General features: G+C 35.0%; 1 protein-coding gene across 2 annotated transcripts in view; it reads right to left on the bottom strand.

Moving 5' to 3' along the window:
• LOC122633439 overlaps positions 1–20,559 on the bottom strand; it is an 85,364-nt gene that overhangs the window by 17,120 nt on the left and 47,685 nt on the right. The window contains exons 86-136 of one of the 2 annotated variants that reach the window (XM_043821310.1): positions 20,181–20,492; positions 19,801–20,100; positions 19,404–19,721; positions 18,996–19,319; positions 18,603–18,914; positions 18,200–18,529; positions 17,805–18,110; positions 17,414–17,722; positions 17,017–17,328; positions 16,620–16,934; positions 16,199–16,507; positions 15,792–16,115; positions 15,403–15,702; positions 15,010–15,315; positions 14,585–14,908; positions 14,175–14,498; positions 13,769–14,083; positions 13,353–13,688; positions 12,957–13,256; positions 12,570–12,875; positions 12,146–12,463; positions 11,752–12,072; positions 11,355–11,666; positions 10,945–11,274; positions 10,516–10,818; positions 10,125–10,430; positions 9,734–10,051; positions 9,336–9,659; positions 8,932–9,246; positions 8,521–8,850; positions 8,115–8,417; positions 7,712–8,017; positions 7,302–7,619; positions 6,901–7,227; positions 6,513–6,821; positions 6,096–6,419; positions 5,713–6,012; positions 5,326–5,631; positions 4,894–5,208; positions 4,508–4,819; positions 4,123–4,434; positions 3,643–3,972; positions 3,249–3,554; positions 2,803–3,108; positions 2,399–2,710; positions 2,011–2,331; positions 1,633–1,947; positions 1,219–1,554; positions 837–1,133; positions 449–754; positions 22–336 (exon numbers count right to left, since the gene is read on the bottom strand). In XM_043821310.1, the coding sequence (XP_043677245.1) occupies positions 22–336; positions 449–754; positions 837–1,133; positions 1,219–1,554; positions 1,633–1,947; positions 2,011–2,331; positions 2,399–2,710; positions 2,803–3,108; positions 3,249–3,554; positions 3,643–3,972; positions 4,123–4,434; positions 4,508–4,819; positions 4,894–5,208; positions 5,326–5,631; positions 5,713–6,012; positions 6,096–6,419; positions 6,513–6,821; positions 6,901–7,227; positions 7,302–7,619; positions 7,712–8,017; positions 8,115–8,417; positions 8,521–8,850; positions 8,932–9,246; positions 9,336–9,659; positions 9,734–10,051; positions 10,125–10,430; positions 10,516–10,818; positions 10,945–11,274; positions 11,355–11,666; positions 11,752–12,072; positions 12,146–12,463; positions 12,570–12,875; positions 12,957–13,256; positions 13,353–13,688; positions 13,769–14,083; positions 14,175–14,498; positions 14,585–14,908; positions 15,010–15,315; positions 15,403–15,702; positions 15,792–16,115; positions 16,199–16,507; positions 16,620–16,934; positions 17,017–17,328; positions 17,414–17,722; positions 17,805–18,110; positions 18,200–18,529; positions 18,603–18,914; positions 18,996–19,319; positions 19,404–19,721; positions 19,801–20,100; positions 20,181–20,492 (16,035 nt within the window). Of the gene's footprint in view, positions 1–21; positions 340–448; positions 755–836; positions 1,134–1,218; positions 1,555–1,632; positions 1,948–2,010; positions 2,332–2,398; positions 2,711–2,802; positions 3,109–3,248; positions 3,555–3,642; positions 3,973–4,122; positions 4,435–4,507; positions 4,820–4,893; positions 5,209–5,325; positions 5,632–5,712; positions 6,013–6,095; positions 6,420–6,512; positions 6,822–6,900; positions 7,228–7,301; positions 7,620–7,711; positions 8,018–8,114; positions 8,418–8,520; positions 8,851–8,931; positions 9,247–9,335; positions 9,660–9,733; positions 10,052–10,124; positions 10,431–10,515; positions 10,819–10,944; positions 11,275–11,354; positions 11,667–11,751; positions 12,073–12,145; positions 12,464–12,569; positions 12,876–12,956; positions 13,257–13,352; positions 13,689–13,768; positions 14,084–14,174; positions 14,499–14,584; positions 14,909–15,009; positions 15,316–15,402; positions 15,703–15,791; positions 16,116–16,198; positions 16,508–16,619; positions 16,935–17,016; positions 17,329–17,413; positions 17,723–17,804; positions 18,111–18,199; positions 18,530–18,602; positions 18,915–18,995; positions 19,320–19,403; positions 19,722–19,800; positions 20,101–20,180; positions 20,493–20,559 lie in introns of both variants that reach the window. The other variant, XM_043821311.1, reaches the window with a different exon arrangement.

Genomic DNA, 20,559 nt, shown 5'->3' with positions numbered 1-20,559 from the left:
ATATGACCTAATCTTACTTACGTTGTTTAGGAGTGCATTGTACAAATGGATCACCAACAAAACCTGATGTACATACGCACATAGGTGTGTGACTTATTACTCTACATTCTGCATTAATACCACAAGAACCTGGACATGGATCTCGGCATTTTTGATTGATACAAGCCAATTGTGTTGAACATTGGCTGTTGCTAATACATTCTGGTTTACAGTTTGGTGGAGATCCTATGAATTCTGGTAGACAAGAGCAAGACGGTGCATCGTTTACGATACGACACTGACTGTTTGGTCCACAAGGTGACGGCTTGCAAAGATTAATAACGACAGGTTGTTTTTCTGCTACATTTAAAAATGTCGTTCAAATGAAATATATGAAATAATGTACATAAATAAATTCAAATAAAAGTATAAAAATGTATTTGCTGATAAATTATGACTGATTACTCACGTATGAAAATGCACATGGTGAAGGGATCGCCTGTTAAATCTCCAGGGCAACTACAAATTGGATTGTGATTGACTACCAAACATTGAGCTCTGATACCGCATGTTCCACGACATGGATCTATGCACTTTTGATTATTACAAGCCATATTTGAAGAACAATCAGAGCTAATTATACATTCAGGTCTACAATTTGGTGGTGAATCTAAATATCCAGAAATACAAGAGCAAACAGCTTGTTCGTTTATTCTTTTGCATTGACTATTTGGTCCACAAGGTGAAGGATTGCATGGATCTTTTAATACAGGTGCTATAAAACCAAAGAAATATCATGTAAATGATATATATCATAAAATATAAAAATGAAATACATAAAAATGCATTTATCATACCTTCTACAGGTGAACATATAACAAATGGATTGCCTGACATTCCTAATGGACAAGTACAAATAGGAATATGATTTGCAACATTACAAAGAGCATCTCGACCGCATGTTCCTGTACATGGATTTTTACATTTATTATTAATACAAGCTTTATCTCTTGGGCAATCGAAATTTAAGACACATTCTGGACGACATCCTAAGTAAGGATCTCCTTTATATTCTGGTAAGCAAGTGCAAACTTCATTGATACATTGCGTATTTGCTCCACATTGTGTACATGGATTTTGTTTATCTGTTTTGTCTATTAATAAATGATAATAATAAATAAATTTATTCAATAATTCAATAATCATTTAATTTTCATGATTATTTTAATTTCATCTTACCATCCTCAATTTTCGGAATACATTTATCAAATGGATCACCATTGAATCTATCTGGACAGGTACATACTGGTATATGATTGATAACAGAACATGTTGCTCCTATTCCACATACACCATTACAAGGATACTGACACTTCTTTTGAATACAGGCTTCATTACTTGGGCAATCTGAATTGTTTATACATTCTGGTCGACAATTAGGCGGTGCTCCTATATAATTTGGTGAACATGCGCAGGAAGCTTGTCCATTAACATCTCGACATTCAGAATACGGACCACAAGGTGAGGGTACGCACGGGTTTATATAAGGCGGAGGAGTTTCAGTAGATGTATCAGCTAAGAATGATATGAATTATATAATTTATAGATGAATTCAAATAGAGTTTTGTATATATCATGTGTCGCATATCTTACTTGGAATATTAAAGCACGAAACAAGTGGATCGCCCATAAATCCTGATTGACAGGAACATATAGCATTATGATTGATAACTTCACATCTAGCATTTAGGCCACAAGAACCAGAACATGGGTCATTGCATTTTCTGTTTATACAGGCTAAGAGAGGAGAACATTCGGCACTAACCGAACATTCGGGTCGACATCTTGGTGGAACTCCTATAAAATCGGGTAAACAGGTACAAACTGATTGTCCATTCACAACACGACATTCACTATTTGGTCCACAGGGTGATGGATTGCAAGGTTTGCTAATTGCATCTTGCGTATCTAAAAAATAAGTATTTAAATTTATTAAATATTACTATATTGTTTACGGGTATAATTACATACCTATTTTTATTGGTATACAAGACGTAAATGGATTGCCAGTATGTCGAGGATAGCAATTACAAATCGGTAAATGATTGATTACTTGACAATCAGCATTTAATCCGCATGTTCCAGGACAAGGGTCTGTACATTTTGTATTAATACAAGCCTTATTTGCAGGACAGTCAGAATTTAGAATACATTCGGGCCGACAGCCTTCGTAGGGATTACCGATGTAATTAGGTAAGCAAATACACGAGCCTACTCGATTGAGTTCTTTACAAATTGCATTTGAACCGCAAGGAGATGGATCACACGGTCCTGGTTCAGGAAGTGGTGAAGCTAAAAATATAATAATTGTTACGAAATATTTAGAATAGGCAGATTTATTATTTAAAATCGTACTTACGCGTTTTAAAGGTACATTGAGTGAAAGGATCTCCAGTATATCCACTCATACATGTACACATTGGTGTATGGCTTACAACATGGCAATTTGCATTGGAACCACATGCGCCAATACAAGGGTCTTTACATTTTTGATTAATACAAGCCAATTGAGTAATGCATTCGTTATTATTAATACATTCTGGTCTACAGTTTGGTGGACTGCCAGAGAATTCAGGAAGACAAGAACACGACGGTGAATTATTAAGTACTTGACACTGAGAATTGGGACCGCAGGGTGACGGTTGACACGGGTCTATTGGTAGTTGCTCCACTACATATGAAATATTCATTTGTTTTAATAACATATTATCCAAACGAGTCTGAGAAATAGATAATTTGAACAGAATATCAAGTATATCTTACATAAAATCATGCAGTGTATGAAGGGATCGCCAGTATAACGCAATGGACAACTACAAATTGGATTATGATTAACAACATTGCATAAGGCTTCTATACCACAAGATCCAGGACAAGGGTCTACACATTTTTGATTATTGCAAGCTTCATTTTGTGGACAATCAGTGCTCACTATACATTCTGGTCTACAAGTTGGTGGAATTCCTAAATATCCTTTTATGCAAGAACATACAGCTTGTCCATTCACTACACGACATTCACTATTAGGACCACAAGGTCCAGGACTGCATGGATTAACAGGAGGCATACCTAAACAAACATTTGATTTTGTACAGCAGTTGTGCATTGTTTTACTGCAGTTTAAATAAATCTTTAATCAATTAACTGCAATTGATAAATTAGACAAAAATAATTTGATCGTTTTTGAAGTACACTGATAATGAAAATACCTTGTACAGGAATGCATTGACTAAATGCATTGCCAGTCATACTTTCAGGGCAACTACACATGGGTATATGATTGATAACATTACATATGGCATTAGCTGCACAAGCTCCCATACATGGATTTATACATTTGTTTCTAGAACAGGCTTGATCTCTTGGGCAATCTGTATTTAAGACACATTCAGGGCGACATTCTAGATATGGATTGCCTTGGAAATCTGGTAAACAAGTACAGGTACCATTGGAACATTTCGCATTTGGACCACATGGCGATGGATTACATAAATCAGCAGGTACAACTGGCGTGGCTAAAGAATTAAGGGAAATCAGGATTATTATTTCTTTTCTCAATTTTAAATAATATGTCAATTTCTTTTTAATGTATAAAAAGCTTACGTTTTGTAGGTAATAAACGACAAAGTGTGAATGGATCTCCGGTGTATCCTGTGGGACACGTACACATTGGGATATGATTAACTACAGCACAAATAGCATCTGAACCACATGAACCTGGACAGGGATCTCTACATCTTGTTTCAAAGCAAGCTTTGTCGCTTGGACATTCGGAATTTATGGTACATTCAGGTTTGCAATTTGGTGGCTGTCCAATATATGTTTCTAAACATGTACATGCAGGTGTACTACCAATACTTCTACATTGAGAGAAACGGCCGCAAGGGGATGGTACACAAGGGTCTTTTTCAACAACATCAGGCATTGTTACAGCTGAAAATGATGAAAGCAACAACAAAAAATAAATAATGTACAAATAAATAAAAATAAATAATAACAAATTGTAATTAAATAAGAAAATTGATGAAGATAGTGTTCTGCGTAGTTATAATATTATATATAGATTATTAGTAAGGATCTTACATGGTATGGTTGTGCACACTGTGAAAGGATTACCGCTATATCCAGGTGCACAACTACAAATTGGACTGTGATTGACAACAATACATTTCGTATTTAATCCACATGGACTTGGGCAAGGATTGATACATTTGTGATCCTTGCATGCTAGTTGAGATGGACAATCGGAACTAACAACACATTCAGGTCGACAGCCAGGTGGATTACCAACGTACGTTGGTAAACAGGAACATACTGGTTGTCCAGATACATCTTTGCATTGGCTATTAGGACCACAAGGTGACGGAGAACAAACATTTCTTTCTTCCGTAATTGCTAAGGAATAAATGAACGAGTTAATAATTATTTCTAACTTGGAATCCTTTACAATAATAGGATTTAAACTTACTATCAAGAGTACAGAAAGAGAATGGATCGCCAGTGTATCCTGTTCGACAAGTACAGAATGGTTGGTGATTAACAATCGCGCATTCTGCGTTTTGTCCACACATGCCGGGACAAGGATCTTGACATTTATTTTGTGCACACATTTGATTAGACGGGCAATCAGGATTGATAACACATGCGGGTCTACACTCTTCGTATGGATTACCAATATAATCAGATGGGCAATAACAAACACCAACATTATTCTGTTCTTTACATATAGCGTTCGTACCGCAAATATTTCCGGAACAGGGAGATGGTTCTGGACGATGTACTACAACAATTGAAAATTATATATGAGAATTAATTATGTAAAAGTATTGTATTTGTGAATAGTTATGATCTTACTTATAAATGAACAGCTAGTATAAGGGTCTCCGGTATAACTGCTCGGGCATACGCAATGTACAATGTGATGGACAACATGGCATTCTGCGTTTGTACCGCATAAACTTGGGCATGGATTTGTACACTTTTGTTGTATACAAACTTGGTTGGCGGGGCACTCAGAATTAGATATGCACTCAGGTTTACAGTTTGGTGGTGTGCCTTTATATTCAGGAAGGCATGAGCAAGAGGACAATTCATTGACAACTTGACAGAGAGCGTACGGGCCACATGGTGATGGTTGGCAAGGATTTACTACTGGTATGACAATTTCGTCTGTAGAAAAGTATATGTAGTTGTTTAAGTGTTATAATACTTATAGACTATTTGAGTATAACATTATATATAAATTTATATCTCATTTTGTTAGATTAACAATTGGTTACAGCTTACTTATAATATCGCATTTGATGAAAGGATTTCCTGTATAGCGTTCGGGACAGGAGCAAATTGGATTATGGTTGACTACAATACATTTCGCTTGCAAACCACATGTTCCTAGGCAAGGGTCTTTACATTTCTGATTTTTGCAAACTTGATTTGGTCTACAGTCCGAATTTATGGTACATTCTGGTCTACACAATGGTGGTGTTCCGAGATAATTCGGTAAGCAAGCACATATAGCTTGATCGTTGAAAGTTTGACAAATACTATTTGGACCACATGGCGATGGTTGACACGGTGTTTTAACAACCGGAGCTACAATTAAATAATACAGAAAGAATAATTTTGTATAACCCATCATTGAAAATGAATATTATTTTACTAAAGTACTCATACCTTTGATAGTTTGACATGAAATAAGGGCATTACCAGTTGTACCATATGGACAACTACACATAGGAATATGATTGAAAACATTACAAATAGCGTTTTGTCCGCAAGTATGAAGACAAGGATCTATACATTTGTTTCGAATGCAAGCCTTATTTATCGCACAGTCTGTACTCAGTACACATTCTGGTCGACAACCTGTGTAAGGATCACCGTGATATTCCGGCATACAAACACATGTGTCTTGTTTGCATTCACTATTAGGACCACACGCACTGCAGAAATTATTTTCCAATGGGCTTTGAGCTATATTAGAAAATACTAACGTTATTGATTTACGAATAAATAAGAAAAGAATATTTTTAAAAAGATTTCACTGAGTATCTTACATATCGGTTTATATTGGCAGCTAACAAATGGATCTCCTGTGTAACTTTCCAAGCACGAGCAAATTGGTAAATGATTATGAACTGTGCAAACAGCATTGAGACCACAAGATCCAGGACAAGGATCTTGACAGTTCTGCTGTATACAAGCTAAATTACTTGCACAATCAATAGATGTTATGCATTCAGGTCTACATTGTGGCGCAGAACCAATATAATTTTGCATACAAGAGCATGATGGAGATCCATTGATGTTACGACAATGCGAATTTGGACCACATGGTGATGGAATACAAGGATCTTTATCAGGTTCATAATGTGGTATCGCTAGAAGTAATGAATATATGATGAAAATTTGTTCTTTTAAATATTATTAATTCGAATATTATTGTAATAATTTTGGAATATTGATTTGCTTACGTGATAAGAAAATGCAGATAGTAAATGGATCGCCTGTATATCCATGTTTACAAGAACATATGGGATTGTGATTGATCACTCTACATGTAGTATAGAGACCACAAGAATCAAGGCAAGGATCAATGCATTTTGTATTTCTACATGCTTGATTTGTTGGACAGTCAGTACTAATTGTGCATTCTGGTCTACAATTAGGCGGTACACCTAAATAAGTTGGTAAACAAGTGCAGGATACTTGTCCATTATTCTCCTTGCACTGAGCGTAAGGACCACACAAATTAGATTGACATGTATCAACAGAATCTGTTTCTGTAAAGAATTAAAGTTGATGAACTATTAATCAAATTTTCATAAGATCTTTATAATTTCGAAAAATCGATAGCCTTACGTGTAGGTAATATGGGATTGCAATTTACGAAAGGATCACCAGTATAATGTTCAAAGCAAGTACAAGTTGCTGCATGATTAATCACGTAACAATTAGCATTTGGAGCACACATTCCAGGGCAAGGATCTTTACATTTCATGTTGATACAAGCTTTGTTTGATGGACAATCAGAATTAAGGATACATTCTGGTCTACATCCTTCATAAGGATTACCAATGTACTCTGATAAGCATGTACAAGAGCCAGTATTGTGTTGCTCACGACATATTGCATTTGCACCACATGGAGATGGTGAACATGCTGTAGGTCTATCCGTTTGTATATCAACTAAGATAAAAAAGAATATTAATATGTAATATTATCAGAATTACTGAAGTAATATAAGAATTCTATTATCTTACATTGCTCTGGTGAACACTGAGTAAAAGGATCGCCGGTGTAACCAATGGAACATGCACACATTGGCGTATGACTTACTACGTTACATATGGCATTGATACCACATGAACCAATACAAGGATCTTTACATTTCTGATTGATACATGCCAACTGACTTGAACATTCGGAATTACTAATACATTCTGGACGACAATTTGGAGGAGATCCAATGAATTCAGGTAAACAGGAGCATGATGGATTTTCATTGATTACTTCGCATCTTGCATTTGGACCACATGGTGATGGTAAACATGGATTGATTGGAATTTCAGGCTTCGTTGCTGATATTAGTAACAAAAAAATTTGATTTATACAATATTGATTATTTTTTGAAAATAAATCGATATAAATAAATTTAAGAAAAAATTCTTACGAATTGGAGAACAATTAATAAATGGATCACCGGACATTCCTGAGAGGCATGAACAAATGGGATTGTGATTAATTACATTGCAAATAGTATTGCGACCACAACTTCCAGGACATGGATCGATACATTTCTGATTACTGCACGCTTCATTCGGTGCACAATCTGAACTAACGACACATTCTGGTCGACAAGTTGGTGGTGCACCTATGTAACCCTTAATGCAAGTGCATGTGGCATGCACGTTATATTGTCTACAAAGACTATTGGGTCCACAAGGGGACGGATTGCATGGATCAGTCTCTAAAGGAGCTATATAAAAAAAAGTTGAAGAAAATTTACTCAACAATCTCGAAATAAAGTAGTAATGCAAAACAAATCATAAGTATTGTGATGGCAAAAATTGTACCTTGGATAGGTGAACATAATATAAATGCATTTCCTGACATTCCCAATGGGCAACTGCACATTGGAACATGATTATAAATGTTGCATAAAGCATTTTGCCCGCAAGTTCCAATACATGGATCAACACATTTATTTCGTACACATGCTTTCGTTAAAACACAATCAGTATTTAAAATGCATTCTGGACGACAACCAGCATATGGATCACCGAAATACTCATCTAAACAAGTACAGGCACCATCTATACATTTTGCATTAGCTCCACATGGAGATGTTGCGCATGGATCTACGTATAGTGGTTCGGCTGTAATTAAATATTTTTAAGAAATACGTATATAGGTGTATACGTAAAAATATATGTTCCATGTGATGTAATTTCAAATGTGTGAAATGTAAAAAAAACTTACGTTCTTGAGGATAACAGGATCTAAAAGGATCGCCAGTGTAACCGTTAATGCAAGAACAAATTGGAATGTGATTGAGAATTTTACATTCTGACATGATACCACATGATCCTGGGCAAGGATCTTTACACTTTTGTTGTATACAAGCATTATTCGAAGAGCAATCAGAATTAACAGTGCATTCTGGTCGACAGTTTGGTGGACTACCTATGTATGTCGATAAGCAAGCACAAGATGATAATCCTCCTATATTCTGACATTCTGCATAGGGACCACATGGAGATGGAATGCAAGGGTCTTTTGGAGCAATATCTTGCTGTGTAGGTACTGTCACTAAGAAGAATGTTTTAATTATTATTAAAGAAAGAAAAATATATACTTCGTGAAATCTTATTATTAATTAAATTTACTCACAAGGTATTGGGAAACAAACTGTAAATGGATCACCAGTATAGCCTACAGCACAGTTGCATAAAGCTGCATGATTGATAACTCTACAATCAGTATGTAATCCACAGGAGATTGGACACAAATTCGTACACTTTTGTTTTACACATGACTGAGTTGCAGGACAGTCAGAATTTGAAACACATTCAGGTCTACACATAGGTGGTCTACCAACATATGTTGGCAAACAAGAACATACAGCTACTTCATTAACCAATCTACATTTACTATTTGGACCACATTCTGTATTACTGCATGGATTAGTTTTGTCTATGTCAGTATCTAAAGTATAAGAAAGATTTATAAAATAAATTTTTTCTATCGAAATTATTAAATTTAGAAAACAATTGAAGACAAAAATCCAACTTTACCCATTTCTTTCATGAAGCAATATCGGTATGGATCACCGGTATAAGAAGGAAGACAAGAACATGATGCAATATGATTTACAACATTACAATTTGCATTTGTGCCACAAGTTCCAGGACATGGATCTATACATTTGGAGTTGGTGCACGCTTTACTCTGTATACAATCAGAATTTAGGACGCATTCGGGTCTACATCCTTCATATGGATTTCCAGTATAAGTAGAAAGACAAGTACACGAGCCTGCACTATTGCGCTGAGTGCATACAGCATTCGGGCCACATGGTGATGGTAAACATGGATTTATTTGCATCAAATCACCTTCGACTACAAAAAATAAATATTTTGATCTTATGGAATTCTAGGAGTTTGTTAAACGTCCATAAATTTTATGGACTTACTTGGTTTAGTAATACATTGTACAAAAGGATCTCCAGTATATCCAACAGGACAGAAACACATTGGAGTGTGACTAATTGTTCGACATTCTGCATTAATTCCGCACGAATCAGTGCACGGATCTTTGCATTTTTGATTTATACATGCCTGATGACTAAGACATTCACTATTGCTGATACATTCAGGTCTACATTGTGGTGGAGAACCAACATAATTTAACAAACAAGAACATGATGGCGAATCATTGATTATTTGACATATACTGTTTGGTCCACAAGGTGTTGGTTGACAATGATTCAATTGTACTGGTGGTAATTCCGCTATAAGAAAATTGTATTGGCATATAGAGACTATTTAAATGAAATTATGTAATAATAAACTAATAGATCTTACGAATTGGACTGCATTGAACAAATGGATCTCCTGTATGACGTTCCGAACAATAACACACAGGATTATGATTTTTCACTATACATTTAGCAGCAATACCACAACTTCCAATACAAGGATTTCTACATTTTTGATTTGTACATGCCTCGTTAGGTGGACATTCTGTACTAACTATACATTCAGGTCTACACATAGGCGGAGTTCCAATATAACCAGAAACACAACTACATACTGCCTGACCATTACTAGTACGACACTGACTGTTTGGTCCACAAGGTGATGGTGTACACGGTGAAGATAGAATAGAAGCTGTATATAATAATGATTATAAATAAGAATTATTCTAACATATTTCAAAGATGTTCACATAAACTTTTAATTTTGTTATAAATACCTTGAACGGAATGACAATATACAAAAGCGTTTCCTTCATAATTTAATGGGCAGCTACACATTGGAATGTGATTGATGACGTTACATAATGCATTGCTTGCACAAGTTCCTACACAAGGATCTTTGCATTTATTATTAATGCATGCTTTATCACGAGCACAATCTGAATTGAGAACACATTCTGGGCGACATCCTATTGTAGGATCTCCGAAATATTCAGATAAACAAGAACAGATACCATTTTCACATTGTGTATTAATACCACAAGGAGATGGATTACAAGCATCTATTTCATCTGATTGTGCTAAAGATAAAAATTCGTTGATTAGAGATCAAATATATAAGATAAACGAAATGTATATATGGCTGTTTTCTATTTTAATAGAAAACTAATGATATTTTTTTCAATAGAATAGTATAAATTGCTTACGTAGTGGTCGCTGATAACAATTATCAAATGGATCGCCCGTGTATCCATCAAAACAGGAACATGTCGGTAAATGATTGAATATTGTACATTTGGCATTAAAACCACAAGATCCTGGACATGGATCTATACATTTATTTTGTATGCATGCTTTGTTACTGGAACATTCTGAATTAATTGTACATTCAGGTCGACAATTTGGTGGACTACCAAAATAATTTGGTAAACAAGTACAAGAGGGTATTTGACCAACAGGCTGGCATAAAGAATTGGGACCACATGGTGATGGTAAGCAAGGATCTTGTTGAACATCTGGTATTTTTTCTGGTGGAACTATAATTAAATTACAGATTTCAATAGAAGAATATATATATAATATGTAATATTTTTCAAATATATGACATGATATATACCACTTAAATAGAAGCAAGCGGTAAAAGGATCTCCTGTATATCCATTTTTGCAAATGCAAATTGGACTATGATTGATAACTTTACAATCAGTGTTAACGCCACATAGATCCGGACAAGGATCAATGCATTTTTGCTTGACACAAGCTTTATTCAATGGGCATTCTGTACTCACTATACACTCAGGTCTACAAGCTGGTGGAGTACCAATATAATTCGGAAGACATGAGCAAACTGCCTGATTATCATTTTTACGACATTCACTGTTTGGCCCGCAAGGTGATGGATTACAAGGATCATCTTTCTCAATTACAGCTAAAAATTGAATAATTGTTTTAGAAAAAAAAGAAACAATGTAAAAAAAACTACAAAATTTGTTAAGAAACAAAAAGATTCTTACGATATTCTGTAATAAGACTACAGGAACGGAATGGATCGCCTGTATATCCTTGTATACATATACAAGTTGGAGCATGATTAATAACTTGACAAAGTGAATTTTGACCACATGCACCAGGACAAGGGTCTTGACATTTAGATCGTATACAAGCACGATTTGCAGGGCAATCTGAATTCATAACGCATTCGGGCCTACAACCTTCATATGGATTGCCTATATAATCTGACAAACAAGTACAAGAACCTACTCCTGATTGTTCTTTGCATATTGCGTTTGCACCACAAGGTGATGGTGTACATGGTGATGCTATTGGTTCTACGACTGAGGAATAGAAATCAATATATCGTTGTAATAAATAAAATTATTAATATGTCATCTATGAAACCTAACTTACTTTGAACTGGTGTACATTGAAGGAATGGATCTCCAGTAAATCCAGAACTACATGTACAAGTAGATATATGATTATTGACATAACATTCTGCATTTGTACCGCATAAACCGGGACAGGGATCTTTACATTTTCTGTTAATACATGAAAGTCGACTTGGGCAATCACTATTTGTGGTACATTCTGGTTTACATTTAGGTGGTGATCCCAAAAATTCAGGTAGACAAGAACACGAGGGTGTTTGATTTATAACTTGACATTGAGCATTTAAACCACATGGAGATGGATAGCAAGGATTAATAGATGTAGAAGGTATTTCAACTGCAAAACATTTAGAAGACATTATTTGTAAAAGTGAATTTCAACTTGAATTGTCATTATTTTTGTGACAATAATAATTTGGAATCACGATGAAAGTGATGCTTACCTATTACGCTACATGCAGTGAATGGATCACCAGTATAACTTTGACGACAAGTACAAATTGGATTATGATTTACGACTGAACATTCAGCTTTCAATCCACACGAGCCTGGACATGGATCTTCACATTTTTGATTAATACAAGCTTTAGTTTGATCGCAATCAGAACTAAGAGTACACTCTGGACGACACGTTGGTGGATTTCCAATATAATTTGGTATACATTTGCAAACAGCTATTCCATTTATTTCTTGACATTGACTATTAGGTCCACATGGAGAAGGTATGCAAGGACGAGTTACTATATCATCTAATAATGAAATAAAGAAGTAGAACTATGTTTTAGATATGCGATATCTAATCGATAATTTAAATATAAATGAAGTCATACCCTGTTGTGGATTACAAGTAATGAAAGCATTTCCAGTCATTCCTGTTGGACAGTTGCACATTGGTACATGATTGATAACTGTACATTCTGCATTGTAACCGCATGTTCCTATACATGGATCGACACATTTGTTGCGAATACATGCTTTTACTCGTGTACATTCTGTATTTGATATACATTCTGGTCGACAACCGATATATGGATCACCTTCGTATTCAGATATACATGTACAAATGCCATTTAAGCAATTTGTATTTGATCCACATGGTGTAGGATTGCAGGAATCAACAGTTTCTACAGCTATATAAAATTTATCATTTGTTAAAACTATATTATGATTCGATAAAAAAATGAAAATAAATATAAATCGAAAATTTGTAAAGGGATTAATCTTACGTGTAGACTGTTTTAGAATACAAATACTGAATGGATCACCAGTATATCCTTCGGGACAAGTACAAATTGGAATATGATTTACTACAGCACAATTAGCTTCAATTCCACATGAACCTGGACAGGGATCCGAACATTTTGTACGTATGCAAGCAAGATGACTAGGACATTCAGAATGTATTGTACATTCAGGTCTACAATTAGGCGGGGTGCCAATAAATGTAGATAAACAAGAGCAAGATGGATTTCCCTTAATACTACGACATTCTGAATTCGGTCCACAGGGTGATGGAAGACATGGATCTTTTTGAATCGGGGTTGGTGCTTGTTCTAATGGTCCTATTGTATTAAGAGGAAAATATTAAATATCTATCTCTATTTGTTTCTATTATTTTGATGAATATTATTTTGATACTAACGTGGAAGTTGGAAACAAATTGAGAATGGATCTCCAGTAAATCCTGCTTGACAAGAACACAACGGACTATGATTGATGACTCTACATAGTGCATTCTTGCCACAAGAATTTGGACATGGATCGATACATTTTCGATTTACACATGCACGATTAAGAGCACATTCTGTACTTGCAACACATTCTGGTCTACATCCGGGTGGAGAACCAACATATTCTGCTAAACAAGTACAAACTGCTTGTCCATTATTTTCTCGACATATACTATTCGGTCCACATGGAGATGGTTGACAAGGATTATTTATGTCTGATGAAAGTTCTATTACAATAAAATATGATGAGATCGTAAATTTTAAAGAGAAACAATAAATCAAATATATTAATATTTCGTAAAGCAAGTAATATTATACCTGTTGTAGGTTCTTCGGAACAATATCGGAATGGATCGCCAGTAAATTTCGGAATGCATGTACATATTGCTATATGATTAACAACTTGACAAATAGCATTCTGACCACAAGTACCAGGGCAAGGATCTTGACAACGTGATTGAACACATGCTTTACTTGGTATGCAATCTGAATTAATAGTACATTCTGGACGACAGCCTTCATAGGGATTGCCGATATAATTTGATAGACAAATACAAGAACCTACTCCATTTCTCTCTTTACAAATCGCATTAGCTCCACAAGGGGATGGAACACAAACTTGTGGTATGTACATTGGTATATCTGTGAAAATTAAGATCTCTCTCAGAAAAAATTCTTTATACATTCATTTAAAAAATATAGTTCGAAAGAATATTCATAATCCTTACGTGGTTGTACAATATTGATACACTGAGTGAAAGGATCGCCGGTATAACCGATAGTACAAGTACACATTGGTATATGTGATACTGTACGACATTCGGAATTAGTTCCACATAATCCAGGACAAGGATCTTTGCACTTTTGATTGATACATGCAAAATTATTATTGCATTCATTATTGCTTACACATTCTGGTCTACAATTTGGAGGAGTACCAATAAATTCTGATAAACAGGAACACGATGGTGTATCATTGATTACTTGACATTGAGCATTTGGACCACAAGGAGATGGTGTACATGGATTCTTTTGTATCAATGGTATCTCAGCTAAAATTCAACGTTTGAATAATTTTCTCTTCCTTTCCGTGTTATTGATTCAATTGATAATAAAATAGAATTAAAAAACAAAAAAAATGTGAAGAACTTACGTCTTGGTATACATCTGACGAATGGATCACCGCTTAAACTAGTTGGACAACTACAAATTGGATTGTGATTTACCACTTGACAAATAGCTCTAATACCGCAAGTACCAACGCAAGGATTTCTACATTTTTGATTAATACATGCTTCACTTGGATTACAATCTGTACTAGTTATACATTCTGGCCTACATGTAGGCGGACTTCCCAAAAAGCCAAGAAGACAAGTACAAACTGCCTGACCATTGATTTCTCGACACTGACTATTCGGTCCACAAGGTGTTGGATTACAAGGATTAATTACAATAGGATCTATTTACAAAAAAAGATATTGAACTTTTTTTTAAAGAGAATACTTTCATAAATTTGTAACTAAATAAGAATCAAATATATGCTTACCTCTGAATGGTAAACATGATAAAAACGCATTTCCTGTCATACCAATAGGACAAGTGCACATTGGTATATGATTATAAATATTACAAAGTGCATTCTGACCACAAGTACCAATACATGGATCGATACATTTGTTTCTCAAACATGCTTTATCCAAAGGACAATCTGTATTAAGAACACATTCAGGTCGACAGCCCACATAAGGATCTCCTTTATATTCTACCAAACAAGTGCATTTGCCTTCATTACAGTCCGTATTTGGACCACATGGTGAAGGATTACACAAGTCAACTGGTATACTAGCTACAATAAGATAATTATATGTATAAGATTAATTATATGTATTGAAATTAACAAAATACGGGTTATTTTTTATAACATATAATCCTTACGTGTTGATGGTTGCAATATACAATTACTGAATGGATCTCCTGTATAGCCATCTAGGCAAGTACAAATAGGAATATGATTAAACACTGAACATTGGGCAAATGTGCCACAAGAGCCAGGACATGGATCTAAACATTTTTCCCTTATGCACGATTTATCACTAGGACAATCAGAATTTATAACACATTCTGGTCGACAATAAGGTGGAATACCAATATATGTAGATAAACATGAGCAAGAAGGTATTCCAGCATTATTTCGACATTCAGAATATGGTCCACATGGTGATGGTATGCACGGGTTCATTGGTAAGACAGGTGACAAAGCTGTAAAATAAATCAATTCTACGTTTGAATCTAGAAATTTCACTCTAATGTAATTTTGAATAACTTTCAGTTATTAAACTTACGTAAATTAGGGAAACATTTTGTTAATGGATCGCCTGTAAGTCCACTTTTACATATACAAATAGGATTATGATTGATAACAGAACAATCTGTATTTTGTCCACATGCTTGAACACACGGATTTATGCATTTTGTATTTACGCAAGCTTTATTGGAAGGACATTCAGAGCTCATAACACATTCCGGACGACATGAGGGTGGAATTCCACTATACTCGGGAAGGCAAGAGCAAACAACATTGCCTGAACTAACACGACATTGACTATTTGGGCCACAAGGATTTGGATCACATGGATTTGTATGATCTTCTTCTATAAATGGAGATAACAAATTATATATTTTTTTATAAAATTTTCTTATTTTATAGCTACTAATGATTTATAATTATTTAAATTAAACTAAATCCTATAACAAATATATTACCCTTTTCTTGAATCTGTTGACAATAACGGAATGGATCTCCTGTAAATCCAGGAATGCAAGTGCAAGTAGGTAAATGATTTATAACTTGACAATTAGAATTTGGTCCGCAAGTTCCAGGACATGGGTTTTGACACTTAGATCGTATGCAACCAAGATTTGATGAACAATCAGAATTAATTACACACTCTGGTCGACATCCCTCATATGGATTGCCAATAAATTCTGGTAAACATGTACACGAACCAACACCGTTTTGTTCCTTACAAATGGCATTCGGACCGCACGGAGATGGCGTGCAAGGGGAGGTAGGAATAACTAAAAAAAACAAATTTGTCTACAAAATTATACATACTGATGTAAATACTATAAAAATCGTGATAAAATATCGATTTCTTACGTGGTTGTATGTTACATTCTATGAAAGGATCTCCAGTATAACCCTCAGAACAAGCACACATTGGTGTATGACTTACAACTCGACATTCTGCATTTGGTCCACAAGAACCAGGGCAAGGATCTTTACATTTCTGATTTATGCAAGCTAATCGACTAGAGCATTCAGCATTGCTAATGCATTCAGGACGACAATTTGGTGGAGATCCTAAATATTCTTCCATGCAGGCACAAGATGAAGAATTATTTATTACTTGACATAAAGCATTCAGACCACATGGGGATGGTTTGCATGGATTTATGAAAACTGTCTCCACTAAAACATATATAATACTGTACTAGTAATTTGATTATCATTATTTCTTTACTAATTAATACAACGAAATGTAAAAATATCTTACATATTGGATCGCATCTTACGAATGGATCACCAGATAAATTTGGAAGACAACTACAAATGGGATTATGATTTACAACACGACATTGTGCACCAAGCCCGCATGTACCTATGCAAGGATTAATACATTGCAAATTACTGCAAGCTTTATCTTTATCACAATCAGAACTAACAATACACTCGGGTCGACATGATGGTGGACTTCCTTTATATCCAGCAATACAAGAACAAACTGCTTGTGCATTTATTGTTCGACAATAACTATTTGGACCACACGGTGATGGGTTACATGGATTATCTGATACTGTAGGTTCTAAAAATGTAAGATATTGTAGGTATTAACAAATGGACATATAGTCTTTTCGATCGATAGAGAAATGTAAAGAGAAATCTACCTTTAATAGGTAGGCAGATAACAAAAGCATTTCCACTTGTTTTAGGTGCACAACTGCACATAGGAATGTGATTGAAAACCGTACAAATAGCATTTTGTCCACATGTACCAATACAAGGATTGACACATTTGTTGCGTACACATGCTTTATCCGTAGGACAATCTGTATTTAAAACACATTCTGGACGACACGCTATATAAGGATTACCACTAAATTCAGATAAACATGAGCAGACACCATCGTCACATTTTGCGTTTGCTCCGCATGGTGAAGGATTGCATTTATCCTCAGGAGATTGCTCATATGCTATAACGAAAAATATTGAAATATACTATAGAAATACAATTGAATTAATTAATTTTGTTTGATAAATAATAATATCAAATTATCCTTACATGGTGTAATCTTTTGATAACAATTGGTATATGGATCTCCAGTAAATCCATGTAAACAACTACATGCTGGAATATGATTAAAAACGCTACATTCTGCATTACTTCCACATGATCCTAGACAAGGATCTTTACATTTTTGTCTGATACAAGCTTTATCAGTCGAACAGTCTGAGTGAATAGTGCATTCAGCACGACAATTTGGTGGACTGCCGATATAATCTTGCATACAAGAGCATGATGGTAAATTACCAATATCACGACATTCAGAATTCGGTCCACAAGGTGAAGGGATACATGGATTTAAAACAGGCATTGGTGTAAGAATGGGTTCTGTAAAAAATTAAGAGATAAGTATATGTATGTAGTTAATAACTTTCCATGAACTTGTAAAAAGTTGGCTTACTTTGCATCGGGAAACATTGGGTAAATGGATCTCCTGTAAACATTTGTTTGCAGGCACATATAGGGCTATGATGAATGACATTACAGTCAGTATTTAAACCACATGGACCTGGACATGGATTAATACATTTCTGATTCACACATGCTTGTTGCAAAGAACATTCAGAACTACTAACACATTCTGGTCGACATCCTGGTGGACTACCAACATATTCAGGTAAACAAGAACAAACTGCTTGATCATTAATAATTCTACATTGACTGTTTGGCCCACAAGGTGATGGAGAACAAGGATTTGATGGTTTCTCCGGTTCTAAATAAGAAGGATAAAATTGTAAGAATATTTATCATTTAGAAATAGAATGTGGCCAATCATTTAAAGGTATATTGTTACCATTTTGTATCAAAAAACAGAATTCATAAGGTTGACCGGTATAACCCGCGAAACAAGAACATGATGGCAAATGATTAACAACTTGACACTCAGCATTAATTCCACATGCACCAGGGCAAGGGTTTCGACATTTGGATCCAATGCAAGAAAGAGTAGGTGGACAGTCAGAATTCATTACACATTCTGGACGGCAGCCTTCATAAGGATTACCTATGTAATCTGGTAAACAAGTACAAGAACCTACTCCTGATTGTTCTTTGCAAATTGCGTTCGATCCACATGGCGATGGTACACAAGGAGTGGCTGTGACAGATGGCACATCAACTGAAATATTTAGGAAGATGAAATAACGAAACAATTTTTTCAATAAATAAAATAGCTAGTTGATAACTACGACTATTTTCTTACGTTGTTTTTCAACACATTGAATAAAAGGATCTCCTGTATAACCAACAAGACAGACACACATTGCTGTGTGACTAACAACACGACATTCTGCGCTCACACCACATGAACCAGGACAAGGATCTTTGCATTTTAAATTAATACATGCCAAATGATTGGCACATTCGTTATTACTGATACATTCGGGTTTACACATGGGTGGAACTCCAACGAAATCAGGCAAACAAGAACACGAAGGAGAATCATTAATTACATTACATAATGCATTAGGTCCACAGGGCGATGGTTGACATGGATTTATAGGTTTATCTGGTATTTCAGCTGAAATAATTTAAATACGTGTAAATATTAAAAGCGTTCAAAATTGATCGAGCTAAATAAGGTCAAATAATAATCTTACGTTTTGGTTCACATCTTACGAAAGGATCACCAATGAAACCTTGAAGGCAACTACAAATTGGATTATGATTTATTACTTGACATGTTGCTTTTATTCCGCATGTTCCAGGACATGGATTTATGCATTTCTGATTACTACAAGCTCGATCTTTAGTACAATCTGAACTAACGATACATTCTGGTCTACATGATGGAGGCATTCCAATATAATTACTAATGCAGGAACAAACCGGTTGGTTATTTGTTATACGACAATGACTATTTGCTCCACATGGAGATGGATTGCAAGGATCCTCCGGGCCTATAATATGTTCGTATTATTATAAATATATTAAAAATAAATAATATGTATCCAATATTCATTGATAAATTGATTTATACCTGTGATTACATGACAAGAAACAAATGCATTTCCAGTCGTACCAGGAGGACAATTGCATATAGGCATGTGATTGTAAATATTACATTGTGCATTTTTACCACAAGTACCCGGGCAAGGATCTATACACTTGTTTCGTACACATGCTTTGGATATATCACAGTCTGCATTAAGTATGCATTCGGGTTTACAACCAATATATGGATTTCCTTGATATTCAGGTAAACATTTACATTTTCCATCGGTACAAATTGCATTTGGACCACAAGGTGATGAAGAACAAGGGTCTGTTTCTAATTGTGGTTTCTCTTCAGCTATAATTGAAGTACTTATCACAACACATTTATTTTTTATAATAATAGATATAGGAATAATAAATAG

This window comes from Vespula pensylvanica, chromosome 12 (genome assembly GCF_014466175.1).
Source record: "Vespula pensylvanica isolate Volc-1 chromosome 12, ASM1446617v1, whole genome shotgun sequence".
Taxonomy (NCBI): domain Eukaryota; kingdom Metazoa; phylum Arthropoda; class Insecta; order Hymenoptera; family Vespidae; genus Vespula; species Vespula pensylvanica.
This window is presented reverse-complemented; position numbering and strand designations above follow the sequence as displayed.